The following is a 27,976-nucleotide window of genomic DNA, read 5'->3' as shown; positions in this document are numbered from 1 at the left end:
ATTCTGCACTCTTTTGTAAAATATCCACACTCTTCGTACACCTATAAAATAAATATTAATCTATATATTAAAAAGCAAAAACCCATTTTTTAAGTAGCCTACATCTTCAAAATTAATAGGAACATAAAATTTTATTATTTGACCATTTTAATGCTAAGGTGCAAACTGTTAATCATACATATGAATTTAAACTTACCATTTCTATATTTGTTGTTAATAAGAGTGACAATGAAATCATTTGTTTGTTGATTTCGAATTAAAGCCAAATTTCCACCATTTTCCTTGCAATTATTCTCAGCATTTTCCACATTAAGTTGATTGTCTGATAAACTGTATATAGTATCTTCAATTCCAACTACGCTGTTACAGCATGCTATGTAAACATCAACACAATATAATAGGTTACTTATGCAAAGGTTTGTTTTGTAATTACAGCATGTAGCAAGACAAAAAGTTAGGACAAAAAAGTTGTAATATTATTGTGTTGTCAAAAATTTCATACCTCCTTTACTTAAAGTTAAAATACATAAAATAATCAGTAATAAGTCCAAAAGGCTATATATCGCCATAACAGTTACTTTAAATTTTTCTCTTATAATCAATAAAACATAACTAAAAAAGAATATATATTAATAAGCCGCAGCAATAAAAATAATACTTCAAACTTTATTAGACACATTCCTTACATTGGACTGCCTACATGAAACAAGTTTGTTTAATAAAAATTTTTTTTTTTTAAATAAGCACATATTTTAATTACCCAACTGCTTAAATAAGACTATACCTACAAAATATCATAAATTCCATCAATAAGTAATTAAAATAAAAATCAGTTAAGCTCATAGCCTACTAAAATCAATTGTGAACTAGTAAACTAAAATAAACATTAACAGCACAAAAGCTTTAAAGGAAATCTAGGTGGCTGTGGGTTAATAATATTTCCTGCTAAGGTTATTAAAGTCACAATCAATACTTTCAGTTTTTGTACAATTTTTTAAAAGATTATATAATATCAGAGTTTTTTACTTTCGAACTACAACCACTTTAGTGTCTAGTAGGATAACAAAATTAAGTAAGGGGGTATTAAAATAAAAATTAAACCAAATTGTGGCTTTTTATTTATAATTATTCAATTTGACATACTTACGCTATCAACAAAAATGTAAATACAAAAATTAAAAACACTATAACTGGCATAAATAAGTAAATAATTAGTTAATCAAATCAAAAAGAAAACAAATTCAAAATTAAGGGTTATTTTTATGAAATATTTTATATATTAAAATTATTTATTGAAAAATAAAGTAATTTTGGTTTTTAAGATATATATTTAACCATTTCCTTATACTAGGCGATTGTTAGACCAATCTGGTGATGTTAAAATTTTCCTAAAACAAAAAAACTAAATTCAAAAAAATATTTATTTAAAAATTGTTCAAATACATATTTAAAGTATATAACAATGTAATAATTTATTACCTATTGAGAAGTTTAAACTGATAAAGTTATTACTTAAAGTGCTGGTTTTCATAAACAGAATTCTAAAAAAAAATATATAAAATTTAAGTTAAAAAGTAAATGTTTAACAGTTTTATCGTACACTAATTGTTTTTTTTTGAAAAACATACAAAAAACTTGTGCTATAATGTAAAAGACACCATTAAAATCTGTAACAATATATTATTTTTCAACCTGATTAACTGCTGTTGTGTTAATTACATTAGCATATGAAGATTCTGCTAATGGTACAGAAGCAGCACCTGTAAATCATTTAGTTAGTCAATTCAACAGATAAACAATATAATAAAATGGTTAAAGTAAATAAAAAGATTAAATGCAGTTAAATTTAAAATAAATTACAGAAATTTATTTTGTTGTTTTGTTTAAACTTAATTAAATTCATACCAGGTCGTGTAGCAGTTCGAGGTGCTTCTTTTGTTAAAGTTGAAGACCTTATATTAAGAAAAATAAATATTGAGTAATTTAAAAATTGTCCTGTTAATAACGAAAATAATTTTCATCAATTTTTTACTTTCGTTTTAACAAAAAAATATTTAAAAATTATGATTATTACAAGATAAGACATTTCACCTTTGTTTTCTTATCAATATAACCACAACCACAACAAGAATGATAAACACAAATACACCAAAAACAGATCCAATTATATCTCCCTTACAGACATTTATTGGATGCATACCTAGACATGTTTAGAGAAAACAGTTTGTGATACTTTAAACTTCCATAACTAGGTTAAGCCAAAAAAAAAATACAATAATATATAAACCTGGTTTACAAGTTCCATTTACATTTCCCCATTCTCCGAAACCATCACAAGAAATTGCTCTTATCTAAAACAAATAAAATATTAGGGACAAATTGTATTTATAATAAACAAAATTAATTAAAATATAACTTACACTAAATGTAACAGTTGTGTTAGGATTGTAAACGTTGAGGGATATGTCAGTAAAATAAAAATTTTCCATTTTGTTTAATATCTTAGAATCAAAAGTTCTCGCGTATTTTATATCATTACCGCGACTTTCAATCTAAAAATAAAATTTTATAAACTAAAATATATTGTCAAAATAAAAACACAAATAACTAAAACATTTATTTTCGTTTAAATAAGGTTAAGATATTAAATGACTGACCTCATATGAAAGAATGTCATCCTCATAACTAGTTGGTATTGGCCACTTGATAATACAACCAGGTTGAGTTGAATCAACATAAGATAAAGTTATAACATCAGGAATTCCTAAACTGGTTGCGACACTTGAGTATGATGTTACTGATTGACTACCACAAATACTTAGTATTATTGTTACCTACAAACAATATACAAGATTTGTATCATTTATCACTTTAATATAAGGCTACATTAATTGCAAAATATATACAATAATAAATTTATTACTTAAATTTATGTTTAATGTTTACCCTTGCTATGTAGGTAGTTCTGGATATTAAGCCAGTAACAACAGCATAAGATTGATTATAACTGTGGTGATTTGATAAAATTACACTCTGTGAACCAGATAATAAAATATCCACCTAAAGTATTATAAAAGTTAAACCTATTATCTAGTGTTTCCAATTGCGAATAAAATGAATTAACAACAAAAATTTTTTACTAACTTACTTGTACATTTAAGGTCAAGTTAGAATAGATTGATTGAAGTGTTAATAAATTTGTACTCCAGGTTACATTAATAGAGTTACCATCACATTCTACAGGGTAAGCTTGTGTGGTCACTAAAATATAAGTTTAAATTAAATTATCAACAATATTAATAAGAAATTCGAATATTTTTTTATTTATAAGTTAAAAAAATTATTTACATTGATATTGGCAGGCAAAGTTGTATGTTTCTGTACAGTTTATTGGTATTAGATTCCAAGAACCATTTTCATAATGAAATGCTGTACACAGATAAGAAGGAGTTTGTGGCAATGTAAAGAAGTTAACTGGAGTTTGGTCAGGCCAAACCCAGTTGTTATTTGAATATTTTGCTCCAATTATAACTCGAGTGTCTGGTATATCTATAGTAAATTTAATTGTAATGTTAAAGTTTTTTTATTCAACAATTTTAGGCAAAAAGTTTTGTCATTTAAAAATTCATTAACATGCAAATGTGCTTGAAAAGACTGATTACTAACTTATATTTAAATTAAAATAATTAAAGGAACTTAATTATCTACCATGTGATAAACTTAATATTTTATATTATAAATTAAAATAAATTATTAATATAGTTTTTAACAACACTTATCACCTGGAACAAAGGTAGTTCCTTGTAACAGCACAAATCCTTCAATACCAAGACTTGAATCATCAGTTGCAGTTAACTTGGTGGAAAAAGGTTGACTTTCTCTATTTAAAAGATATCTTTTCAATGAGTTGACATTGTTGGGAGATCCAAAAAATTGAAAGTCAAAAACAGTTCGTCCTGTACATGGAGATTTAAATTTATAATATACATAATATTTTAAAATGTTATTGTGATATTGTTGCCTGTTTAGTATTGTTTATCCACAAAATATGGCGTATTTACTACAAAAAATTGCAAAAAAACAAAAAAATTTTAATTTAGCTTATTTTAATATTTAAAAAGTATTAAATAGATTTATTTACCTTCAGCAGGTTCATCACCACAATTATCAGGTCTTTTCCCCACTGCTATACCCCATCTTGTAAATCGATATTGACAAAATATAAGAGGTTGTGTAAATCCTGATCTTGAACTAAAATTTAAATAGCTTATTTGCAAAACAGTTTGATTTATTTAATTCTATTTATTGAAATTCCGAATTACAGTTACTACTTAATTACTATTAACCGCCACAGCCAGTTATAAACCTGTTATAAAGATCAACATAAGCAATGTCTCCTAGATGTCCAGCACTCATCCAACCATCTGTTTCTTCAGGTGATAAAGCATATCTGTATCCTCGACCATAATCAGGTCCACTATTTACTCTTTTGTAAAATATCCACACTCTTTGCAAACCTATAAGTAAAATAAGATTTGTACATAATAAAATGCAAGAACTATTATTAAAGTACACTTATTATTAAGTAATAAGGATTTGAAAGTTGATCATTTCTATTTTAAAGATCACAAAATGTTATCAGTTATTATTACATAAAAAACTTATAATTTACAATAAATTTGTGCAAATTGTTAAGCTTACATAAATTCGAACTTACCATTTCTATATTTGTTGTTAAGAAGATTAACAATGAAATCATTGGCTTGTTTATCTCGAATTGAAGCCGAATTTCCACCATTTTCTTGACAAAAATTTTCAGCATTTTCCACATTAAGTTGATTGTCTGATAAACTGTATATAGTATCCCCAAATCCAACTACGTTGTCACTACAAGCTTAATTAATTTATATATTAATTATTTTTTTTTTCTTTAATTATAATAGATAATTTTTATAAATTCTGTTACATCGCAAAGAGAAATAATAAAAAAAGAGTCGAAATCTTTATTACCACGTGCTTTAAATAAGGGGAACCTCCCCAAATTAATAGTTTTATTTTTAAATTGAATATTATTATATAAGTTAATAAAATCATAATAAACTGAAAGTAAACTAAGATAGTTGAGCTCTTAACTAATTTTTTGTGCAAGTTATTTATAAAAAACTATGTATAAAATTTCTTTTACAAACTTCTTTTGTAGGAATTCGTTTTTTATTGCCAATGCATAAAAACACTACAAAAGTAGAATCTACTACAAAGATATACAAACCTACCTCCTTTACTACACGTTGAAATACAAAAAATAATTAGCATATAGACCCAAAGACGATCCAACAAAGTCATAGTAAGGTTAATACGATTTCAAGATATCTAAAAAAACTGCTATAACTTGAGTTAACATATAATTTCTAATAAAAATAATAGGTCTTATTAGTGACAGCAAAGAAAAATAACACTAACAGAGTTTATTGATGCATTAGCCACACTTTTACAAATGACACAAAAATAAAAACTGACTTTACGATTAGTAACGAGAAGGTTAAATTGATATAAGGTAGCAAATAAAGCTTTCTCAATAAAACGACAACGAACAATAGTAAACCCACCTAGTTATATTTTGTTTTCACAACCACATTTATACCTAAAATGCAGGTTCGTAAGAAGACGCGAACAAATAGATAAACGAAGAGAATGCTATTTAGCGGAAAAATTTTTTGCTTTTGCTTTAAACTTAAGTAAAAAATAAAAAGCAAAACTTGTGCACCAATACGTAGAAAATAAAAGGCGTTAAGAAAAAAACTAAAGCCTTAAACGTTTTACCTTTTTAGCAAAGATCATATTTATTTAAAAAAAATGTTTTTTACATAAATTCTTCACGGCGCGCAGTTTGTTTAGCTTTGATCTATGCACATTTTACATTTACATAACCTTTATCTTAATAGACGCCTTTACTGTTATTTAAACGCTATTTATAATTGTGATAATATACAATTAAACATCTTTAAAATTAAAATAATAAATACCTTGCGTAATCTATGCATGGCCTAATGAGGGTTGCAACTTTAATGATTTATCATTAAAGTTGATACAAAAGACAACGAAGGAATTAAAACAAAAGACAATGAGTGACTAACAGAGTCTAACAATAGTTGCAGGATATAAAAATTCTAAGAACCAAGTATTCGTGCACTCGCGTTGGTATTGTTAAATTCTTCTAAAGGGGGTTTAATATTGTTTTACAAAAGCATAACACCAAACATTTAAAATGTAATAAGGTTAGCCCAAACGCGGGCCCCAATAACAGAAATTATACGGCTCGCGCGAAAATCATTAAAAGATCGTACTGGTATGTTTGAAAACACTCGATTGAAGTCTTTTGTCGTTAATGTCTTACCATTTTAGATGACATTCAAACAGTACATATAAAAGGCAGGTTTATGTACAAATTTTAAATATAATATTGCTGTATAATTTTTCGTAACTGCTAAATAACGAAAAGTGGTTTAACTGGATTAACATTTTCTAATTTAACCCCGCACATGAAAATAACAGCAGATAGCTACTGGTTTAGGACCACACTACAACATGACAATAAACATTAAAAACGCAGAGCTATACAATTAAACAACTTACAAAAAAGCTATCTTTAGGCAACCAACCTTCAATTTAAAAAATAAATAACTTGCGTAGTCTATGCTGAGAAGGCTTAAAGTGATTCATCATTTGTGAAGTTAATACAAAAAACAATAAGAAACAAATAGAATATAACTAGTTGATATAAGAATTTTATAAACAAAGTATTCATGTAGTTGCTTGTGAATTACCAATTTTTCCTAATTAGGGTTTAAAAGTACAACATTTTTTTTAAAATAAATAAACAATTAAATCATAAAAGCTAATTAAAACAGCAAAAGTAATTAAATTAAAAGCCAATGTTTTGTAAAAATACAAAGGTTTAAAAAAGACTAATGCTTGGTAAGTTGGTGTTGTTAAAACATATAAAATATTTTGTTGAAACGTAAGCTAATTAACCCCAACTGCCTAAATAAGGCTTTAACAATACAAAAAATACCCTCATCCCCCACTACTAAACAGTATAATTAGTGTAATACAGTCAGTTTAGCCCAAAGCCCACATTTATAAATTGGTCAACTTAATTGAATAGTTGATAAATAAATATCAATTTAAAAAAAAGTGATATCGATTTCACAAACAATGAATTAAAAAAACGTCTTACTAATATTATTTAATTTATTTATTAGTTTAAAATGTTATGCACAGAACAATTATTAGTCATGACTTGAAAAATAAAAGAAAGTGTGCATGACTGTATATTTATACATGCTTTCTTAAACAAACTATATCAACAACTCAAGCTTGCATAAATTAAAATTTTGAAAAAAATGAAAAACAAAGAGATTGTTTACAAATTATTATTGAAAATTAAAACTTAAACCTAACAATCAGGTGAACTAGAAAAAGGTAACCATTTGGCAAAACATTAACAGCACAAAAGCTTCAAAGGAAATCTAGGTGGCTGTGGGTTATTAATATTTCCTGCTTAGGCTATTAAAGTCACACTTAATACTTTCAATTTTTTAAATACTTATCCAAATAATTTTTAAGAACCATTTTTTTTCACTTTAGTGTCAAATAGAAAAAGAAATTGGGCAAGTAAGATATAAAAATGCAAAACATGGCTTTTAATTTATAATTACTAAATTTGTTCAAATTATATAATTATTAATAATCACTAATCAAAACAACAAGAAAATAAGTTTAAAATTAAAAGAAATGTTCAAAAAAATTATAATATATATTAAAAAGAGTTAATAAATGAAAAGTACACTTTGGTATAATTTAAAAAAAAAACATTTAACCAATCCCTTATACTAGGTTGTTAGACCAAGCTGATGATGTAAAACTTTAAAGTTTTGCTAAAACACAAAAACTAAATTCATTAATTCAAACCATAAATATATTATTTAAAAATGAATTGATAATACTATTTAAAGTAATATTATAATGTGAAACTTTTATACCTCTAATAAAATAAACTGCTAAAGTTATTACTTGAAGTACTGGTTTTCATAAACAGAATTCTAGAAGAAAAATAATATAAAATGTATGTTAAAAGGTAAATATTTAACAGTTTTATCGAGCACAATTTTTTTGTCTTCTTAAGTTTAAAAATACTCATGAGAGTTGTTGGTAACCGTTCTTTAATTTTTATTAAACTTAGATAATATACAAAAAACTTGTGAAGTTGTATTGTGAAAGACAGCATTTAAATGTGTTACAATAGAATATTTTTTAACCTGATTAACTGCTGTTGTGTTAACCACATTAGCATATGAGGATTCTGCTACCTGAACAGAAGTAGCACCTGTAAATTGTTACAAGTTTAATTATCTATAATAAAATTTGTAACCTGCACTTGTAATAATTTAATGATTTTACATAAAGTACTCAAGACTTTAACAGTACTAACTTTGTTAAAGTAAAAATTAAATAAAAATAAAATCAATTAGTCAAATCAACAGATAAACAAAATATTAAAGTGAAGTTCAATTTAAATAACCTACAGTCAATTTAATAAAAATAAAACTTATTTTGTTACTTTGGTTTAGCTTAATTGATTTTGTACCAGATCGTGCAGCTGTTCGAGGTGCTTCTTTTGGTAAAGTTAAGGATCTAACATTTAAACAAATTTTAACATCCTGTAACCTAAAATCTGTTTTTATAACAAAAATAATTTTTATCAGAAACAAAACTTTTTACCTTCCTTTTCTTATCCATGTAATCACAACCACAACAAGAATTGTCAACACAAATACACTAACAACAGATCCAGTTATAGCTTCCTTAGAGACATTTAGTTCAGACTGATAATCATTTGCATCTAAACACATTTAAAACATAGTAAAATAACTTGGTCATTGCTGATAAAGCATTAGATGCACACCTAAACAAGTTTAGAGATAACAATTTGTGATACTTTAATCTTCCAGAACTAGGTTTAGACCAAAAAAATTAAGTATGTTAAATAAACCTGTTTTACAAGTTCCATTTACATTTCCCCATTCTCCGAAACCCTTACAAGATCTTGCTCTTATCTAAAACAAATAAAATATTGAGGACAAATTGTATTTATAATAAAAAAAAATCACTTCAATAAAATATAACTTACACTAAATGTAACAGTTGTGTTAGGATTGTAAATATTGAGGGATATGTCAGTAAAATAAAAATTTCCAATTTTGTTTAATGATTTAGAATCAAAAATTCTTCCATAAGTTATAACAGTACCACGACTTTCAATCTATGAAACAATTTATATTTATAAACCGATATAAAATGTTTTCTTAATTTTCAATGTTAAGACAAATAACGAACAAAAAATATCCACACATTTTGCTTTAGTTTAAGAGCAAGATATTAAATGACTTACCTCATATAAAAGAATGTTATTCACATAACTAGTTGGTATTGGCCACTTGATAATACAATTAGGTTGAGTTGAATCAACATAAGATGAAGTTATGTTATCAGGAATTTCCAAGTTTGTTGTAACACTTGAATTTGATGTTACTGATTGACTACCACAATTATCAAGTGTTACTATAACCTACAAACAATACAAAAGAATCAGATCATTTGTTACTTTATTATAAGGTTACATTAATTAAAAAAAATAACAAACAAAATAAAAATAAGTTTACCTTTGCTATGTAGTTAGTTCTAGGTGTTAAGCCACTAACAACAGCATAAGATTGATTATAACTGTGGTGATTTGATAAAATTACACTCTGTGAGCCAGAAAATAAAATATCCACCTCAAGTATTAAAAGTTAAAACTATTATCCAGTGTTTTTAATTGCAAATAAAATATATTACTTTGCTTCTTAACAACAAAAAAGTTTTACTAACTAACTTGTACATCCAAGGTTAAGTTGGAATAAATTGATTGAAGGGATAATAAATTTGTACTCCAGGTAACATTAATAGAGTTACTATCACATTGTACAGAGTAAGCTTGGGTGGTCACTAAAAATAAATTTAAATTCAATTATCAACAATATTAATAAGAAATTCGAATATTTTTTTATTTATAACTTAAAAAGTTTAGTTACATTGATATTGGCAGGCAAAGTTGTATGTTTCTGTACAGTTAATTGGTATTAGATTCCAAGAACCATTTTGATAATGAAATGCTGTGCACAAATTAGAAGGAGTTTGTGGTAATGTAAAGAAGTTAACTGGAGTTTGATCAGGCCAAACCCAGTTGTTATCTGAATATTTTGCTCCAATCATTACATGAGTGTCCGGTATATCTGTAGTAATATTTATTAACTTTTTTACATTTTCAATTTTAAAATGTTTTAGGTAAATACTTAAAAGCTTTTATTTAAAAAAATGTATAGTGTCAAGTAACAAGAAAATTAAACTTTTTAAATAGTTTTAAACTGGTAAGCATTTAAAATTAAGACAAAAAAATGTTTAAATTTAGGTTGAAAAGTTTAAAATAAAAACAATTTTTATTGATTAATTCTTATTTTTTATTAGTCATTTTTACAATTTAAAACTGAATGCCTTATTTAAGTAAAAAAAGTTTTATGTTTTTTTTTTAATTTTTAAAAAATTAAAACAAGCTAAAAAACTTAAATACCACAACTGGTAAAGTTATTATTTTTATAATATTTAATTCCATTAATTAATTGTCTTTAATAATTTGAAACACTACCTATTACCTGGTACATATATGGTGGCTGTTAAGTATACAAATCTTTCAATACCCAAAGTTGAATCATCAGTTAACTTGGTAGAAAAAGGTTGAGTAGCTCTATTTATAAGATATCGTTGTAATGAGGTAACATTATTGGAAGATCCAAAAAGTTGAAAGTCAAAGGTACTTTGTCCCTCCTCTGGTTATTTAAATTAATTGTATATTAATTTTAGATTATTAAAAAGTGAAGCCTAATTTTTTTGCCTGTTTTGACAATTTTTCATTAAAACACACAAAAGGTTAATCTGAGATAAAACTTACTTGGAGTTATACCTTAATTTTGTAAATCGACTGCAATTTATGTTTAAAAAAAAAACTAAAAAAAATTTTTAAATAGAAAGTAATGTCACTGTGGTAGATTATAGTGCAAAAATGGTATCAACACTGTTTTAAAACCTGCTTTGGCAATGTTTTCTTTTTTTTGTAATAATTTTAAGTAATTTTATTTTAATAAAATTAGCAAAATATATAACATTAAAATATAATCCTATAACAACACCTATGTTATTACAAAAGTTAATGCCGTTGATCCTTATTGTTTAACATGTTAATATGTTCTTTACTAATAATAAATTCTTGCCTATTAAATATGGTTTGTCTTTAAAACACAGATGTTTATTTAACAAAATTATCAAATAAAACATTCTAAATTTTATTTTATACTTACTATAATGAGGATTAGTAACACAATGAGACGGTTTTGTTTTAACTGCAATACTCCACCTTTGATTTTGAACATGGCAAAATATAAGAGGTTGTGTGAATCCAGGTCTTGAACTGGAATTTAAATATTTTATTTAGTTCATTTAGTTGTAGGTTTAAGATCAAAAGCATCAAAATAGCTTTAATATAAAGTTTGTAATTTTTAGATTAACCTTTTATAAAGATCAACATAAGCAATGTCTCCTAAACGACCAGCACTCATCCAACCATCTGTTTCTTCAGGTGATAAAGCATATCTGTATCCTCTACCTTGTTCATGTTTTTGATTCTGCACTCTTTTGTAAAATATCCACACTCTTTGTACACCTATAAAATAAATATTAATCTACATATTAAAAACAAACAAAATAATATTAAGATAGACTATTTAACTAATAAAAATATAAAAGTTAATTATTTAGGCCATTATAATACCAGGGTTACAAAAAGTTTAACTTAACTTAGATAATTACTTACAACTTAAATTCAATAAGTTAAAACTGTTAAGCATATGAATTTAAACTTACCATTTCTGTTTTTGTTGTTAATAAGATTAATAATAGAATTATTTGTTTGTTGATTTTGAATTGAAGCCAAATTTCCACCATTTTCCATACAAATATTCTCAGCATTTTTCACATTAAGTTGATTGTCTGATAAACTATATACAGTATCCCCAGTTCCAAATATGCTGCCATTGCAAGCTTAACAAACACACAAATATAATAAATTAATTTATGTAAAGGTTTGTTTTGTAATTACAGTATAGTAAGACAAAAAAAAATTTTTTTGTCAAAACTTTCTTACCTTCTTTGCTTAAAGTTAAAATACATAAAATAATCAGCATATAAAGCAAAATATAATATGTACCCATTACAGTTACTTTAAAAACCTACCTGATAATCAAAATAATAATTACTTAAACAATAAAACATAACTAATTCTTATTACAAAAAAATTATATGTTTAATAAGCAACAGCAATGAAAAATCATACTTTCAACTTTGTTAAACACATTTGCCCCTCCACATGACACAATTTTGTTTAATATAAAAGAAAAATATTTTTGTTTAAATAAACCCCCACACATATTTCGTTTAACAAACTGCTTGAATAAGGCTTTACCTACATAATATTATGCATAAATCCCACTGATAAGTCCCACTAAAATAAATTGTAAAAGTATTAGTCATGACTTAAAAAATAAAAGAAAGTTTGCATGACTGTATATTTTAAATGCTTTCTTAAACAAACTACATCCCAACAAATACATGCATAAAATTAAAATTTTTGCAAAATGAAAAACATAGAGATTGTTTAAATTATTATTAAAAATTAAAATCGAACAATCCAGTGAGATAAGAACAGGCGCAACTTTTACAAAACCTTAACAGCACAAAAGCTTTAAAGGAAATCTGGGTGGCTGTGGGTTATTAATATTTCCTGCTTAGGTCATTAAATGCACAATTAATACTTTTTTTTCAATAAGAGTTTTTTACTTTTATATAACAGCATTTCTTAGGCATTTTAATTGTTTAAAACCTATTTTTTTAAATTTTGGAGCTAAACTTGAAAAGGCAATAAATAGTTTTCTAGTTCAACAATGAACAATAATTTTATACAAGCCCTCCATTAAAAATGCAGAATCGCATTATAATAAATAGTTACATCTATTAGTTGGAGCGGTAGTTTTCATAAACAGAATTCTGAAAAAGATAAATAACTTATTGTTAAAGATTACTTGTTTGTTAACATTTCATACTAATAGAGGTTACACGTGGTTTAAATTAAAAATTTTGATTGTTATGGTAGCAAGCAAAATAAGTATATGGATAGGTGACTATGAAGGAAGGCTTGCAAAATAACCCATTTAACAAATCTGCCTAATATTCTGCCGCAAAGAAAAATTTAGTAAATTTGTGTTATTGAAAGTTATAAAATATTTCTAGTGTCAGTTATTTAGTGCATAAAATTTCAATTGCTTTATATTTGCAACAAAATTTAACCACAGCCCAGTGCCCCATTTACAGCAGTTTAAATATTAACCAGGATCTAAGTTAATTTTTTTAATTGACACGAATTTTTTTTAAATTTAAATAAAACAAAACCAACTTGATTTACTGCAGTTCTGTTAACTACATTAGCATATGGAGATTCCAACACCATACCAGTACCTACAAAATAAATTCCTTTTTAAAATATGCATAAGGTTTAAACACAATTAAATAAATACTATAGTGCGTTACTAATGATTATTAAAAAAATAATTTTATTCTTCTGTTAATACCAAAAAACGTTTTACCAGATTGTGTAGGTCTTTGCATAATTTCATTTATTTGAAACCTAAAACAATTCTTGATTTAAAATTCAATTTAATGTTCGTACTACATTTATTTAACTATAGTTAGTTCAGTGTTAATTACAAATATTAAAAAAAAAACATTTTTACCTTTTCTTTACCATCCAAATAACCACAACAACAATAACTAACACTACAACCACTCCAACAATAGAACCAATTATTGCTTCTTTAGACACAACAGTTCCAGATTTACCATCATTCTCACCTAAAAATTTCATTTAAAACAATTCATACTTAAAAATGCATGAAAGAAACAAACAACTAAAATATATGCAGTATTAAAAATGATAAGACCCTAAAATTAAACTACTTGATGATGTAGCAACATAGGTCCAATAGTTCTAATTAAAACAAAATAATAAAAAGTATATACATATTTGTATTATCACTGTTAAACTGAACCATTTGGTATAATATGTAACAAGAATTAGCATTTAAGAAATGCAAAAAAAAACAATTTAACCTGTTTCTATTATTTTAATTGGTGAAACGCAAGTTCCATTTACATTTTCCCATTCTCCAAAACCTTCACAAGAACTTGCTCTTATCTAAAACAACATTTCATGCAAAAATGAAATATCTTTTTATTTAAGTATATTGTGTTGAAAAAAATAAAGTTTAGCCTAAATGTAATAACAGCTACCCTAAATGTAACAGTTTTGTTATATTTATGAACATCTAAAGGTATTTCCATCAAGTATTCATTTTCCATTGTAGTTAATGAGCTGGGATTAATGGTAATCAATGACGTATTTGTGTTGCTTTGGCCTTCAATCTAAACCAAAATAAAAATATTATTTTAACCCTACCTTAGATATTTAACATTATTTCTATTATTTACTCACCTCATACAATAAAATTTCATCTACATAATAAATTGGTATTGGCCACTTGATAATACAATTAGGTTGAGTTGAATTAACATAAGATGAAGTTATGACATCAGAAATTCCAAAACTGGTTGTAATACTTGAATTTGATGTTACTGTTTGACTACCACAGTTACTTAGTGTTACTGTTACCTACAAACAAAATACAAAAATTGTATCATTTTTCACTATATTATAAGGCTACATTAATTAAAAAAAAACAACAATAATATTTATTATTACTTAAATCTATGTTCAATGTTTACCTTTGCTATGTAGGTAGTTCTAGGTTTTAGGCTTTTAACAACGACATAAGATTGATTATAACTGTATTGCTTTGTAGATATTATTCTTCCAGATAATAAAATATCAACCTAGAGTATTAAAAAAGTTAAAACTGATATCCAATTTTTCCAATAATTTATGTGGCTTCTTAAAAAAATCTTACGTGTGTAATAAAGTTTAAGTTAGTATAGGTTGATTGAAGTGATAATAAATTTGTACTCCAGGTTACATTAATAGAGTTACCATCACATTGCACAGGGTAAGCTTGTGTGGTTACTAAATTAAAAGTTTAAGTTAAATTACCAACAATGTTAATTACAAAATCAATTACTTTTATTTTTATACTGTCTTGTTACATTGATATTGGCAGGCAAAGTTGTATGTTTTTGTACAGTTAATTGAAATTAAATTCCAAGTCTCATTTTCATAATGAAATGCTGTGCACAAATTAGAAGGAGTTTGTGGTAATGTAAAGAAGTTAACTGGAGTTTGATCAGACCAAACCCAGTTGTTATCCGAATACTTTGCTCCAATAACTACATGAGTGTCTGGAATAACTTAAAAAAAGAAAATCAACAAATGTTAAATATATAGGTGATTGCACAAAGTGGCCATTATTGTCATAATATTACAGTATTCACAAACAATGCAAAACAGTACTTACAAAATCCACAAATTAATTTACCTTACTGAAATTTAGTTATGTTATGATAAGGCTGTCTATTCCTATTATCAGAAATACAGATTTTTTAAAAATCGGCAGCGTGGTGTAGTAATAAGAACACTTGCTACACCACCATGAGTTCGTGGGTTCAATCCCCACTGATCTCATGCTGTAGCATCCTTGAGTAAGGCGCTATAAACGGTATGAACTCCTGCTGAGCCAGCACTTAATTACTGGGCAATTATAATCTATAATATCCCAAACTGCCACAGGTAACTCGAGACTGAGTCGGAGTAACTGATGTTACTCTATGTTTAAGTCGCATATCGACTTTCGCACATCGAGGATAAAGATATATACAAAAAAATAAATAAATAAAAAAACCAAAAAGTTTATATGCTACTTATATGAAAAAAAATTTAGCAATTAAATATCCGAAAAAAAAAACAACAAAACAAACCTAAGGGATTTGTAATTACTAACAAAAATCTTGTAGCTTAGTAGGTAAAAAATGCATTTTAAAACACAAAATTTAAAACAATATTACCTGGAACATACATAATCCCTTCCAAATGTGTAAAGCCAGCAACACCAAGATTTCTATTATCAGTGGCAGTTAACTTGGTGGAATAAGGTTGACTGGTTCTTCCCAAACGATATCTCAATAATGAGCTAACATTATTAGAAGGTCCATAGAATTGAAAGTCAAAAACAGTTTTTCCTGCAGGTATAAATGTTTTAATATATTATATTAACTTTTAAATATATTTTTTAATATATTAACTTTTAAATTTGATATTAATAAATATTGCTTTGTTACAAGTTTAAAATCTTTATCTATAAAATTGACCACACAAAATTAAAGACCAAAAACATTAAAAACTACTTAAAACATTTTAAATTTTTTTATACATTTACCTTCAGCAGGTTCATCACCACAATTAGAAGGTCTAGGACCCACTGTTATACTCCATCTTGTAAATCGAAATTGACAAAATGTAAGAGGTTGTGTAAATCCTGGTCTTAAACTAAAATAAATTACAGTTTATTTGGATTATTCAGTCTTTTTTAAGCAAATAAAAATCAACATAAAATCTTATACAAAATATATATAAAAGTTATGCATTAAGTTAAACATTAAATTTTTTTTTTCATTACAAGTTATCATGTAAACCTGTTATAAAGATCAACATAAGCAATATCTCCTAAACGTCCAGCACTCATCCAACCATTTGTTTCTTCAGGTGATAAAGCATATCTGTATGCTCTGCCTATATTACCTTCAAAGTTAACTTGCTTGTAAAATATCCACACCCTTTGCAAACCTATCACAAAATTTATCATAATTTTTTGCATTTTATAACCTTAGTGGCATTGTAAACTAATTATTTAATAAACAATATTATGACAATCACAAAAATAAAATTTTTATTAAAAGTAATAGATAATTTTCCAATATATTGCCCCTTAAAAAGCCGGTCCTACTAAAATACGCCCGGGAGGCCCGGGGTAGGCCCGAGGTATGCGCGAGAAGCCCGGGGTGGGTCCAAGAGCTTCGGTGGTATTTATTTAAGTCCCATGGTGTTTATATGAGGCTCGGGCTATTAATATAAATCCAGATCGGTTTATTCGAGTTTATATGAGGCCCGGGAGTGTTTAAATAAGGCCCAGGGTGTTTTATACGTGTTTTTATGGGGCACAGGGTGTTAAAAAAATGGCGTGGGGTGTTTTATACAAAGCCCGCGTCGTTTTATCAAGTTTATATGAGGCCCGGGGTGTTTATATAAGGCCCGAGGTATTTTATACAAGTTTAAATGAGGCCTGGGTTGTTTTATACAAGTTTATATGAGGTACGGGGTGTTTATATGAGGCCCGGGGTGTTTATATGAGGCCCGGGGTGTTTATGTGAGGCCCGAGGCGTTTTACCGAGTTTATATGAGGCCCGGGGTGTTTATATGAGTCCCGGGGTGTTTATATGAGGCCCGGGGTGTTTATATTAGGCCCGGGGTGTTTATATGAGGCCCGGGTGTTTAAATAAGGCCCGGGGTGTTTAAATAAGGCCCGGGGTGTTTTATACGAGTTTTTATGAGTCCCGGGGTGTTTAAATGAGGCCCGAGGTGTTTTATACAAATTTTTATGAGGCCCGAGATGTTGGAATGAGGTCCGGGGTCTTTTAAATGAGTTTTTATGAGGCCAGGGGTGTTAAAATGAAGGCAGGGATGTTTTATACAAGTTTATGTGAGGCCCGGGGTGTTAATATGAGGCCCGAGGCATTTTACCGAGTTTATATGAGGCCCGGGGTGTTTATAAGAGACCCGGGGTGTTTAAATAATGCCCGGGGTGTTTAAATAAGGCCAGGGGTGTTTAAATAAGGCCCAGGGTGTTTTATACGTGTTTTTATGGGGCACAGGGTGTTAAAAAATGGCGCGGGGTGTTTTATACAAAGCCCGCGTCGTTTGATCAAGTTTATATGAGGCCCGGGGTGTTTATATTAGGCCCGAGGTATTTATTTTAGGCCCGAGGTATTTTATACAAGTTTAAATGAGGCCCGGGTTGTTTTATACAAGTTTATATGAGGTACGGGGTGTTTATATGAGGCCCGGGGTGTTTATATGAGGCCCGGGGTGTTTATGTGAGGCCCGAGGCGTTTTACTGAGTTTATATGAGGCCCGGGGTATTTATATGAGGCCCGGAGTATTTATATGAGGCCCGGGTTGTTTATATTAGGCCAGGGGTGTTTATATGAGGCCCGGGTGTTTAAATAAGGCCCGGGGTGTTTAAATAAGGCCCGAGGTGTTTTATATGAGTTTTTATGAGTCCCGGGGTGTTTAAATGAGGCCCGAGGTGTTTTATACAAATTTTTATGAGGCCCGAGATGTTGAAATGAGGCCCGGGGTCTTTTATATGAGTTTTTATGAGGCCCGGGGTGTTAAAATGAGGGCAGGGGTGTTTTATACAAGTTTATATGAGGCCTGGGTTGTTTATATGAGGCCTGAGGTGTTTTACCGAGTTTATATTAGGCCCGGGTTGTTTATATGAGGCCCGAGGCGTTTTACCAAGTTTATATTAGGCCCGGGGTGTTTATAAGAGACCCGGGGTGTTTAAATAATGCCCGGGTGTTTAAATAAGGCCCGGGGTGTTTAAATAAGGCCCGGGGTGTTTTATATGAGTTTTTATGAGGCCCGGGGTGTTTAAATGAGGCCCGAGGTGTTTTATACAAATTTTTATGAGGCCCGAGATGTTGAAATGAGGCCCGGGGTCTTTTATATGAGTTTTTATGAGGCTCGGGGTGTTAAAATGAAGGCAGGGATGTTTTATACAAATTTTTATGAGGCCCGAGATGTTGAAATGAGGCCCGGGATCTTTTATATGAGTTTTTATGAGGCCTGCGGTGTTAAAATGAAGGCAGGGGTGTTTTATACAAGTTTATATGAGGCCTGGGTTGTTTATATGAGGCCCGAGCCATTTTACCGAGTTTATATTAGGCCCGGGGTGTTTATATTAGGCCCGGGGTGTTTAAATAAGGCCCGGGGTGTTTAAATAAGACCCGGGGTGTTTTATACGAGTTTTTATGAGGCCCGGGGTGTTTAAATGAGGCCCGAGGTGTTTTATACAAATTTTTATGAGGCCCGAGATGTTGAAATGAGGCCCGGGGTCTTTTATATGAGTTTTTATGAGGCCCGGGGTGTTAAAATGAGGGCAAGGGTGTTTTATACGAGTTTATATAATCCCCGGGGTGTTTTATACGAGTTTATATGAGGCCCGGGTTGTTTTATCGAGTCTATTTAGGCCCAAGGTGTTGATATGGCGGCCGGGGTTTTAATATAAAGCCCGGGGTGTTTTAGATAAGTTTATATAAAGGCACGCGTTTATATGAGGCTCTAGTTGTTGGTTTTAACATCGAAAAAAATTTCAATTTTAAACTTTTATTGAATTAAATCAACCATCGAATTTTTTTTGGTCAACAAACTTTATGCATAAAATATATAGGCATATTAAAAGCAACAAATTACCATATTTTCAATATTGTATAAAAAAACCACATAAAAAGAGTTAAACAATAGACCTGAAAAAAACTATTTTGGCAAGATTGTCGTTTTTCCGTTGCGACAACATTTTTGTGTCGTTTTTTTTTCTTCTAGTAACGTGTTCTGAATAAATCTCACAATAATGCAAACCTTATATGGCACACTTTACATGTAAAAACTACAATTCTACTTTTAATTAGCTGATAATTTTATTACGTGATTTATTGCTATACATGTGTTATTTGTCCAATTTCAGAATTTGACTGTAAATTTGATTTGCAAGCCTTCAAGTTGTGCCAATAATAATAGCGATATATCACAGACATTTTGGAATCTTATTAAGATTTTTAAGTTTTTTTTACAAATAGTTCAATACTTTGTGTTATAGGATGTTCTTTTTTAATAAGGCAGGCCTCATATTAACACATCGGGCTTTATATAAAAACCCCGGGCCCCATATAAACACCCCGGGCCTCATATATACACCCAGGGCCTTATATAAACTTGTATAAAACACCCCGGGCCTCATATAAACACCTCAGGCTTCATATAAACACTCCAAGCCTCATATAAGCACCCTGGGCCCCATATAAACACTCCGGGCCTCATATATACACCCAGGGCCTCATATAAACTTGTATAAAGCACCCGGGCCTCATTTAAACTTGTATAAAGCACCCGGGCCTCATTTAAACTTGTATAGAACACCTCGGGCCGCACATAAACACCCCGAGCCCCATATAAACTCAATAAAACGCCTAGGGCTTTGTATAAAAGACCCCGGGGCTTATTTTAACACCCCGGGCCTTATAAAAACACGTATAAATCACCATGGGCCTCATTTAATCACCCCGAGTCTCATAAAAACTTGTATAAAACACTTCGCGCCTTATTTAAACGCCCCCGGACCGCATAAAAACTCGAATAAAATCTGGATTTATATTAATAGCCCGGGCATTATATAAACACCCAGAGACTTAAATAAATACCACTGAGGCTCTTGGACTGACCCCTCGCCTTCAGCACATACCCTGGCCCCCCCGGGCCTACTCCGGGCCCCCCGGGCCTCCCGGGCGTATTTTAGTACAACCCTTTAAAAGCTATTATTACAGTTACTTGGCACAATAATCTTATTTTTACTGTACAAAAAAAAAGGTAGCAGATTTGTTAAAAAGAAATTATATTTCTGTTAATTAGTGAGTGATGCACCCATCATAATAAAAACATTTAGCTTAAGTTAAATATTTGTCTACAAAGTAACTTACCATCATCCCTATATTTGTTGTTAATAAGATTAATAATCAAATGATTTGTTTGTTGATTTCGAATTGAAGCCAAACTTCCACCATTTTCCTGGCAAAAATTTTCAGCATTTTCCACATTAAATTGATTGTCTAATAAACTGTATATAGTATCCCCAATTCCAACTACGTTGTCACTACAAGCTTAATAAACATTAAAACATTTTTATGAGTGTAAACTGATATTGTTTAATCTTTATGGCCAAGTCCACGTGATAATAGTAAAATGGGGCTTCCCCAAATTAATAGTTAATTTAAAGACGACTTAAAAAAAAATTAAATAAATAAATCAATTCTTACCTCCTTCACTTAAAGTTGCAATATATACAATAATTAAAATTAGCTTATAAATCCAACACATATTATGTAGCTTTACGTCAATATTTTTCATGTTTTTACGACGAATACACTACAGTAGTAAAAAACATAAAACTTGGGTAATGCTAATATATAAGATTAAAGCACAGTATTATATAGAATTTTGGAACTGTAACTTCCTATTATTCATCGGTAAATCAATACTATGCATAGAGGTAGATAAATACTACACAAACATTTATTACGTAATACGAACTGTTAACTTATAGCCTAATGTTCTTTAAACAAGTTAGTTCAACAGAATAAGACCACTAAAATTGCATCTCTAATAAGCAACAATAAAACCTACGAATCTTTTTTAAATTTAGGGCAAAACCTATTTATTTTTTCTACTAAATGGTATATAGCTAAGCCACCAGTATAATAGTTAATGTAACTTTTATAATAAAAACGTAATAATAATTATCGTTTACAGTAGCCTTAATAGGCAAAAAATTGCCAAATATTACAAAATGCCATTACTTTTAATATCATTCTCAACATCTAAATTGACTTATATATAAACTTTTATTTTAAATTAATATGCCAATACATTGTAATAAGTTTGTACTATAGGCAAATCATGACTCATTTTTTTAGTCTGAACAAAACCTTTTTACTAGCTATAAAAATACAAAAAAAACCTTTTACTAGCTATAAAAATAAATCTCAAACAAAGTATATTGACTTCTACCCTTATTTAAATATTTAAAATGCCCCGAAAGCAATTTACGTATTCTTGGATTACTAATATATCCCGTGTAAGTTAGCTAGAAGGTTAGTTAAAGCACGTAAGAGTTTCGGTCTATTGTAAGTGCACTTTAATATAGAAATATAATTAACAATGAACATTTAATAAAAAGGCTAACAAAACCTAAAATTGTAAAGTTTACGAAGTCCCAATACAAATTGAACCCGGAAAATATTTCAAATAACATTGTTTTGTTATTGAAAAAAAATGTAAAATAGAACAATCAGTGAGCAATTTAAATATTTAACAGCAAACATAATAACGGAAAAAACACAAAAAATAAAATGAAAAACAAAAATAAATTTCAAAAATATATTTTTACACAAAAAAGTTACAAGAAGTACAATTCAACAAGCAAAGTATAAAATTATTTTATTGAATGTTTGTTATTTAATTTATGTGCCTTAAATTAACAAAAACTGTAAAATCACCAACGGCAAATGTGTAACTATATTAAAACAGTAGCATTCCAAAAAGCGGGTAAAAAAACTAGCCCTAAAAAAACTCACATAAGAATGAATATATTTAGATTTTCACCAAATTTAAATTGAATCGAAAAAAAATCACAAGTTTATTTACTTTAAAACGGTGCCGCTAATAGTGTGAGCGGTAGTTTTCATAAACAGAATTCTAAAAAATATAAATAACGGTTTTTAAATTAAAACTTATTGAACAACCTTTTATAATAATGAAAATTATGGGTTAAATTAACGTAATGCAAAAATGTCAACTAAATAAAAAACGGAGTTATGGTAGCATGCCAACGATTTGTTATGATAATAAGGAAAAATAGTAAATAAAAAGGTCTCTACGAAATTAGGCTTGCGAAATAACCCATTATCCCAAATCTGCTGAACAATACGGCGCAAAATGTATAACTTATTTTTAAAAAAAGTTGAGCAAATTTTTGTTAACAAAAGTGATTAAATATTTTTGGTGGCGATAATTTAGAGTATAAAATTTTAATTGCTTAGGCATAGCGATAATTTTGCAACAAAATTTACCCGGCAGCCAAATGCGCTTCTTACAATGGTTTAAGTAATTAAAGAGTTTTAAGTGAAATTTAAATCATACCAACCTGATTAACTGATATTGTGTTAACTACATTAGCATAAGGAGATTCCAACACCATATTTGTACCTATTAAATAAATATTATTTTAATTTTAGTACTGAATGCATGCGGCTTAAACACAACTAAATAAATACTTTACTTAAAATTAATTGAATTTTTATAAAAAAATAATTGAATTTTTATGTTAAAAAAAATTTACCAGAATGTGTAGACCTATGCACAACTTTCTTTTTTTGAAACCTAAAAAAATTCTTGGTTTAAAATTTAATTTATTATTGTTTTTGTACTTAGTTTTTAATTTATGTTGTAGAATATTAAAAATACATACTACACTATAGTTAGTTCAGTGTTATTTACCTATATTAAAAATAATTTTTACCTTTTCTTTACCATCCAAATAATCACCACAATAATAACTAACGCTACAACCCCCACAACAATAGATCCAATTATTGCCTCTTTGGACACAACAGATACAGATTTACCATCACTTCCACCTAAAAATTTAATTGAAAAACAATTCATGCTATTAAGTTTTTATAAATGCTTTGAAGAAACAGACAAGCAAAATACATGCAGAATTAAAAAATTAGGGGACCCTAAAAATTCAGGATTCGGCTGAAACTAATTAACTTTGTAGCTGGATAGTTCTAATAGTTCAAGAGTTAAGACTGATAATGTGTTATTAGTTAACAACATCAGTAACATTTAACAATGCCACACAAACAAAATTAGAGTTATAGATTTCAATATGTTTGTATTTAAATCAACTTTATGTAACAGTTCTAGTTGTAAACAAAAAAATTACATTTTTGTATAATAAATGTTATGCTGGACCATTTAGTATATTATATAACAATAATTAGCAAAAAAACATGTTAACCTGTTTCTATTATTTTAATTGGTGAAACACAAGGTCTATTCACATTTTTCCATTCTCCAAAACCCTCACAAGAACTTGCTCTAATCTAATTCAAATGTATTGTTATATTTTATTTGTTGAAATCCCCCCCAAAAAAACTTTGTAGTTAGAGTTTAATTGTATGTTAATCATTTCGAATCAAGTTGCCTGAAATTTTTCTGAGTATTGTTAAACCAGTTATTTATGATAAACCTGTTATAAAGATCAACATAAGCAATGTCCCCTAGACGACCAGCACTCATCCAACCATTTGTTTCTTCAGGTGATAAAGCATATCTGTATCCTCTACCCTGTTCATGTGGTTGATTCTGCACTTTTTTGTAAAATATTCACACTCTTTGTACACCTAAAAACAAATACTAATCTATATATTAGAAACAAATAAACTAATATTAAGATATTTTATGTAATTAATAAGAATATAAAAGTTTATCATTTAGGCCATCATAATATTAGGGTTACAAAAAGTTAAAATTAGATAATTATTTACAACTTAAAATCAATAAGTTAAAACTGTAAAGCATATGAATTTAAACTTACCATTTCTGTATTTGTTGTTAATAAGATTAAAAATAAAATTATTTGTTTGTTGATCTCGAATTGAAACCAAATTTCCACCATTTTCCTTACAAATATTCTCAGCATTTTTCACACTAAGTTGGTTGTCTGATAAACTATATACAGTATCCCCAGTTCCATTTATGCTCTCACTGCAAGCTTAACAAACACACAAATATAACAAATTCATTCATGTAAAGGTTTGTTTTGTAATTACAGTATATAGTTAGACAAAAGAGTTGTAATATTAATTTTATTTCAAAACTTTCTTACCTCCTTTGCTTAGAGTTGAAATAAATAAAATAATCAGCATATAAAGCAAAATATTATACGTCCCCATTACAGTTATTTTAAAACCTATCTGATTATTGAAATATTAATTACTTAAACAATAAAACATAACCAGTTCTTATTAGAAGAAAATATTATATATTGAAAAGCCGCATCAATGAAATTTAATACTTCCAATTTTGTTAAACACATTCCTAACATTTGCCTATCTGCACAACACAAGTTTGTTTAATACAAAAAACAATATTTTTAAATAACCCCCACACATATTTTGTTTAACTAACTGCTTGAATGAGACTTAACCTACACAATGTTATACATTTATCCCCCACCAATAAGTAATCAGAATATAACTCAGTTAAGCTCATAGCCTCTTAAAAGTGAATCGTAAATTAGTAAACTCAAATAAACATCAGATTAATACAAAATATTCTTAATACCATTTAACAAACAATAAACTAATAAAGTTTAATTAATTCATTAATATAGAAGTTATTACGAAGTACAGATATTAGTCATCACTTACAGAAAAAAAAGTTTGCATGACTGTATATTAAAACATGCAGTCCTAAATAAACTGCTTTATCAACAAAAGCTTGTACAAAATTAGAATTTTTGCCAAAACCTAAAAACAAAAAGGTTGTTTACAGATTATTATTAAAAATAAAAGTTAGAATCTAATAATCTGGTAGAATAGAAACAGTCACCTATTAGGAAAAAGTTTAAAAAGCAATTTATGCAGCGGTGAGTTATTAATATTTCCTGCTTAGGTTATTAAAGGAACAATCAATATATTCAGTTTTTTGTAAACTTTCATAATTTTAAAAAATCATGTTTTTTTTTACTTTAGTACCACAACCACTTAAGTGTCCAACAAAGCTATGAGAGTGGGCAGGTGGTTTAAAAAAATAAAATTAAAAAGTCAAATGTGGCTTTTTAATTATAGTTACTCAAATTGACAAACTTTGGGTACCAACAAAAACTAAAATATTAAAAAACACTGCGATTAAAATAAAAAAGTAAACAAAAGTTATCACCAAACAAAACAACAACAAAAATAAATGTTATATTTAGGGGCAGTATTTTTTATAAATAATTTCATGTATACAAAACTAACAGAAATTAAAACACAAATTTAAATAAATATTAAAAAAGACATTTAGTCAATTCCTTATACAAGATTAAGTTCGACCAAGCTGGTGATCTAGAAACATGTTGAATTTTTCCTCAAACACGAAATCTAAAATTATAATTTTTGAATTATAAAAATATTTACATAAAATACAATTAATGGATATATTTAAATTATTATTATGGCATAAAACTTTTATACTTACCTAAAACTTTGAACTGCTGAAACTATTGCTTAAAGTGCTAGTTTTCATACACAGAATTCTAAAAAAGAAAGAAAACATATATATGTTAAATTGTAACTTGGGTAGCCATGGTATTATTATCAATTTCTTTTCATTTTTTATGTTTACAATTAACAAACAAAATAAGTACTTTTTAATTCCTCTTTTTTAATTTTTAGTACATTTAAATGATATGTATACAAATTAAAACTTAAATTCTTATATTTTTAGCCATAATAGAATTTTATTAATACCCAACAACTTGGACAGTTTAAAGTAGATCTAGATGCCAACATTTAAATGTTAAACAAAAAAATATTTTAATTTTAATTATTAGGTTAACCTGATTAACTGATGTTGTGTTAACTACATTAGCATATGAGGATTCTGCTACTGGTACAGAAGCAGTACCTGTAAATTGTTACAAATTTAATTGTAGTTGAACTTACTCTAAGTATTTAAGGCATTCACAGCACTTACTCTAGTTGAATTTAAAATAAAATTAAGAGATTAATAATTAGTCTAAAATATCGAAACTAATTAATGTGGATTTAAATTTTACATAAACCACAATTATTTTAATAAAAATGCAATTTAGTTAATTTTGTTTAACTGAATTAATTTTGTACCAGATCGTGCAGCTGTTTGAGGTGCTTCTTTTGGTAAACTTAAGGATCTAAAATTGAATAAAATGTAAACAAGATGTAATTTATATTTTATTTATTTTTTTTACGAATTTAATCATTTATAACAACATGGATTTTTTACCTTTTTTTCTTCATCAATATAATCACAACCACAACAAAAATTATCAACACAACAACTCCAACAACAGATCCAATTATAGCTCCTTTAGGAACAGATACTTCAGACTGATTACCATTTAAACCTAAAATTTCTTTAAATAAAAATAGAAATGTAAAAATGAATGTTGTGAATGCTTGTAATTTTAGTAAAAATAATTAAGCCTTTTTTGATAAGACAAATATAGATGCATGAGTTACTAAACATGTTTTGCAATAAATAGTTTTAATCTAAAAAAACTAGGTTTAACATAAAAAGTACAATAATATATAAACCTGTTTTACAGGTTCCATTTACATTTCCCCATTCTCCAAAACCCTCACAAGAAATTGCTCTTATCTAAAACAAATAAATATTAAAACCAATTGTATAAAAAGAAAACTTTAATAAAGTAAAATATAACTTACACTAAATGTAACAGTTGTGTTAGGATTGTAAATATTGAGGGGTATGTCAGTAGAATAAAAATTTTCCGTTTTGTTTAATTTCTTAGAATCAAAAGTTCTCGCGTATTTTATATCATTACCACGACTTTCAATCTAAAATAGATTTTCTTTTAAACTAAAATAAATTGTCAAATACAAAAAAAATATAATTTTGTTTTGGTAAATTCCTAACCTCATATGAAAGAATGTCATCCACATAACTAGTTGGTATTGGCCACTTAATAATACAATTAGGTTGGGTTGAATCAACATAAGATGCCGTAATGACATCAGGAATTCCGAAACTGGTTGTAACACTTGAATTTGATGTTACTGATTGACTACCACAATTACCTAGTGTTACTGTTACCTACAAACAATATACAAAAAGTGTATCATTTATCACTTTAATATAAGGCTACATTAATTGCAAAATATATAC

At 28.0% G+C, this 27,976-nt stretch overlaps 2 protein-coding genes and 1 long non-coding RNA gene across 7 annotated transcripts; all 3 read right to left on the bottom strand.

The window, feature by feature from the left end:
* Nucleotides 1-7,077: 7,077 nt before the first annotated feature.
* LOC145749754 (uncharacterized) lies at nt 7,078-12,144 on the bottom strand. Of its 3 annotated transcripts, none has more exons than XM_082565610.1 (15): nt 12,016-12,144; nt 11,662-11,815; nt 11,454-11,563; nt 10,752-10,925; nt 10,134-10,334; nt 9,935-10,047; nt 9,723-9,836; nt 9,452-9,628; nt 9,191-9,322; nt 9,053-9,116; nt 8,782-8,902; nt 8,621-8,694; nt 8,319-8,386; nt 8,043-8,102; nt 7,078-7,937 (listed from the first exon to the last, which is right to left on the bottom strand). In XM_082565610.1, exons 1-14 carry the CDS (start codon nt 12,101-12,103, stop codon nt 8,070-8,072), a joined length of 1,623 nt encoding a protein of 540 aa, XP_082421736.1. In that variant the 5' UTR covers nt 12,104-12,144; the 3' UTR covers nt 7,078-7,937; nt 8,043-8,069. The 3 variants fall into 3 exon arrangements, 2 of the variants coding, with proteins under 2 accessions (XP_082421736.1, XP_082421737.1); XM_082565611.1 differs by having other exon boundaries at nt 9,723-9,809; XR_014283648.1 differs by lacking the exon at nt 8,621-8,694.
* A 919-nt stretch (nt 12,145-13,063) lies between these two features.
* Nucleotides 13,064-21,401, bottom strand: LOC145749753 (uncharacterized). Of its 2 annotated transcripts, XM_082565608.1 has the most exons (15): nt 21,298-21,401; nt 20,962-21,141; nt 16,843-16,993; nt 16,587-16,696; nt 16,216-16,389; nt 15,361-15,561; nt 15,168-15,280; nt 14,986-15,093; nt 14,696-14,872; nt 14,494-14,625; nt 14,314-14,398; nt 13,938-14,055; nt 13,791-13,831; nt 13,601-13,662; nt 13,064-13,194 (listed from the first exon to the last, which is right to left on the bottom strand). In XM_082565608.1, exons 1-15 carry the CDS (start codon nt 21,386-21,388, stop codon nt 13,162-13,164), a joined length of 1,776 nt encoding a protein of 591 aa, XP_082421734.1. In that variant the 5' UTR covers nt 21,389-21,401; the 3' UTR covers nt 13,064-13,161. The 2 variants fall into 2 exon arrangements, with proteins under 2 accessions (XP_082421734.1, XP_082421733.1); XM_082565607.1 differs by lacking the exon at nt 13,064-13,194 and having other exon boundaries at nt 13,522-13,662.
* Nucleotides 21,402-22,514: 1,113 nt separating this feature from the next.
* LOC145749755 (uncharacterized) lies at nt 22,515-27,204 on the bottom strand. Of its 2 annotated transcripts, none has more exons than XR_014283649.1 (12): nt 27,074-27,204; nt 26,935-26,981; nt 26,649-26,716; nt 26,288-26,345; nt 24,933-26,190; nt 24,642-24,818; nt 24,294-24,447; nt 24,063-24,147; nt 23,559-23,676; nt 23,379-23,419; nt 23,184-23,245; nt 22,515-22,735 (listed from the first exon to the last, which is right to left on the bottom strand). It is a non-coding gene; the product is annotated as an uncharacterized LOC145749755 (long non-coding RNA). The 2 variants fall into 2 exon arrangements; XR_014283650.1 differs by lacking the exon at nt 22,515-22,735 and adding an exon at nt 22,842-22,956.
* Between the last annotated feature and the right edge of the window lie 772 nt (nt 27,205-27,976).

This window comes from Corella eumyota, chromosome 4, assembly GCF_963082875.1.
Source record: "Corella eumyota chromosome 4, kaCorEumy4.1, whole genome shotgun sequence".
NCBI lineage: Eukaryota > Metazoa > Chordata > Ascidiacea > Phlebobranchia > Corellidae > Corella > Corella eumyota.
The sequence above is the reverse complement of the archived record's forward strand: the minus strand, read 5'-3'. Positions and strand labels throughout refer to the sequence as shown.

Coding starts and splice junctions, on each gene's coding strand:
- LOC145749754 (XM_082565610.1), bottom strand. CDS start 12,103: ATGGAAAATGGTGGAAATTTGGCTTCAATTCAAAATCAACAAACAAAT. Junction 11,564..11,661: donor TATGTTGATCTTTATAAAAG/GTTAATCTAAAA, acceptor TTTAAATTCCAG/TTCAAGACCTGGATTCACAC. Junction 8,903..9,052: donor AAATGGAACTTGTAAAACAG/GTTTATTTAACA, acceptor AAATGTGTTTAG/ATGCAAATGATTATCAGTCT.
- LOC145749753 (XM_082565607.1), bottom strand. CDS start 21,388: ATGAAAAATATTGACGTAAAGCTACATAATATGTGTTGGATTTATAAG. Junction 15,094..15,167: donor ACTTAAACTTTATTACACAC/GTAAGATTTTTT, acceptor TTAATACTCTAG/GTTGATATTTTATTATCTGG. Junction 13,832..13,937: donor ATTTGGATGGTAAAGAAAAG/GTAAAAATGTTT, acceptor GAATTGTTTTAG/GTTTCAAATAAATGAAATTA.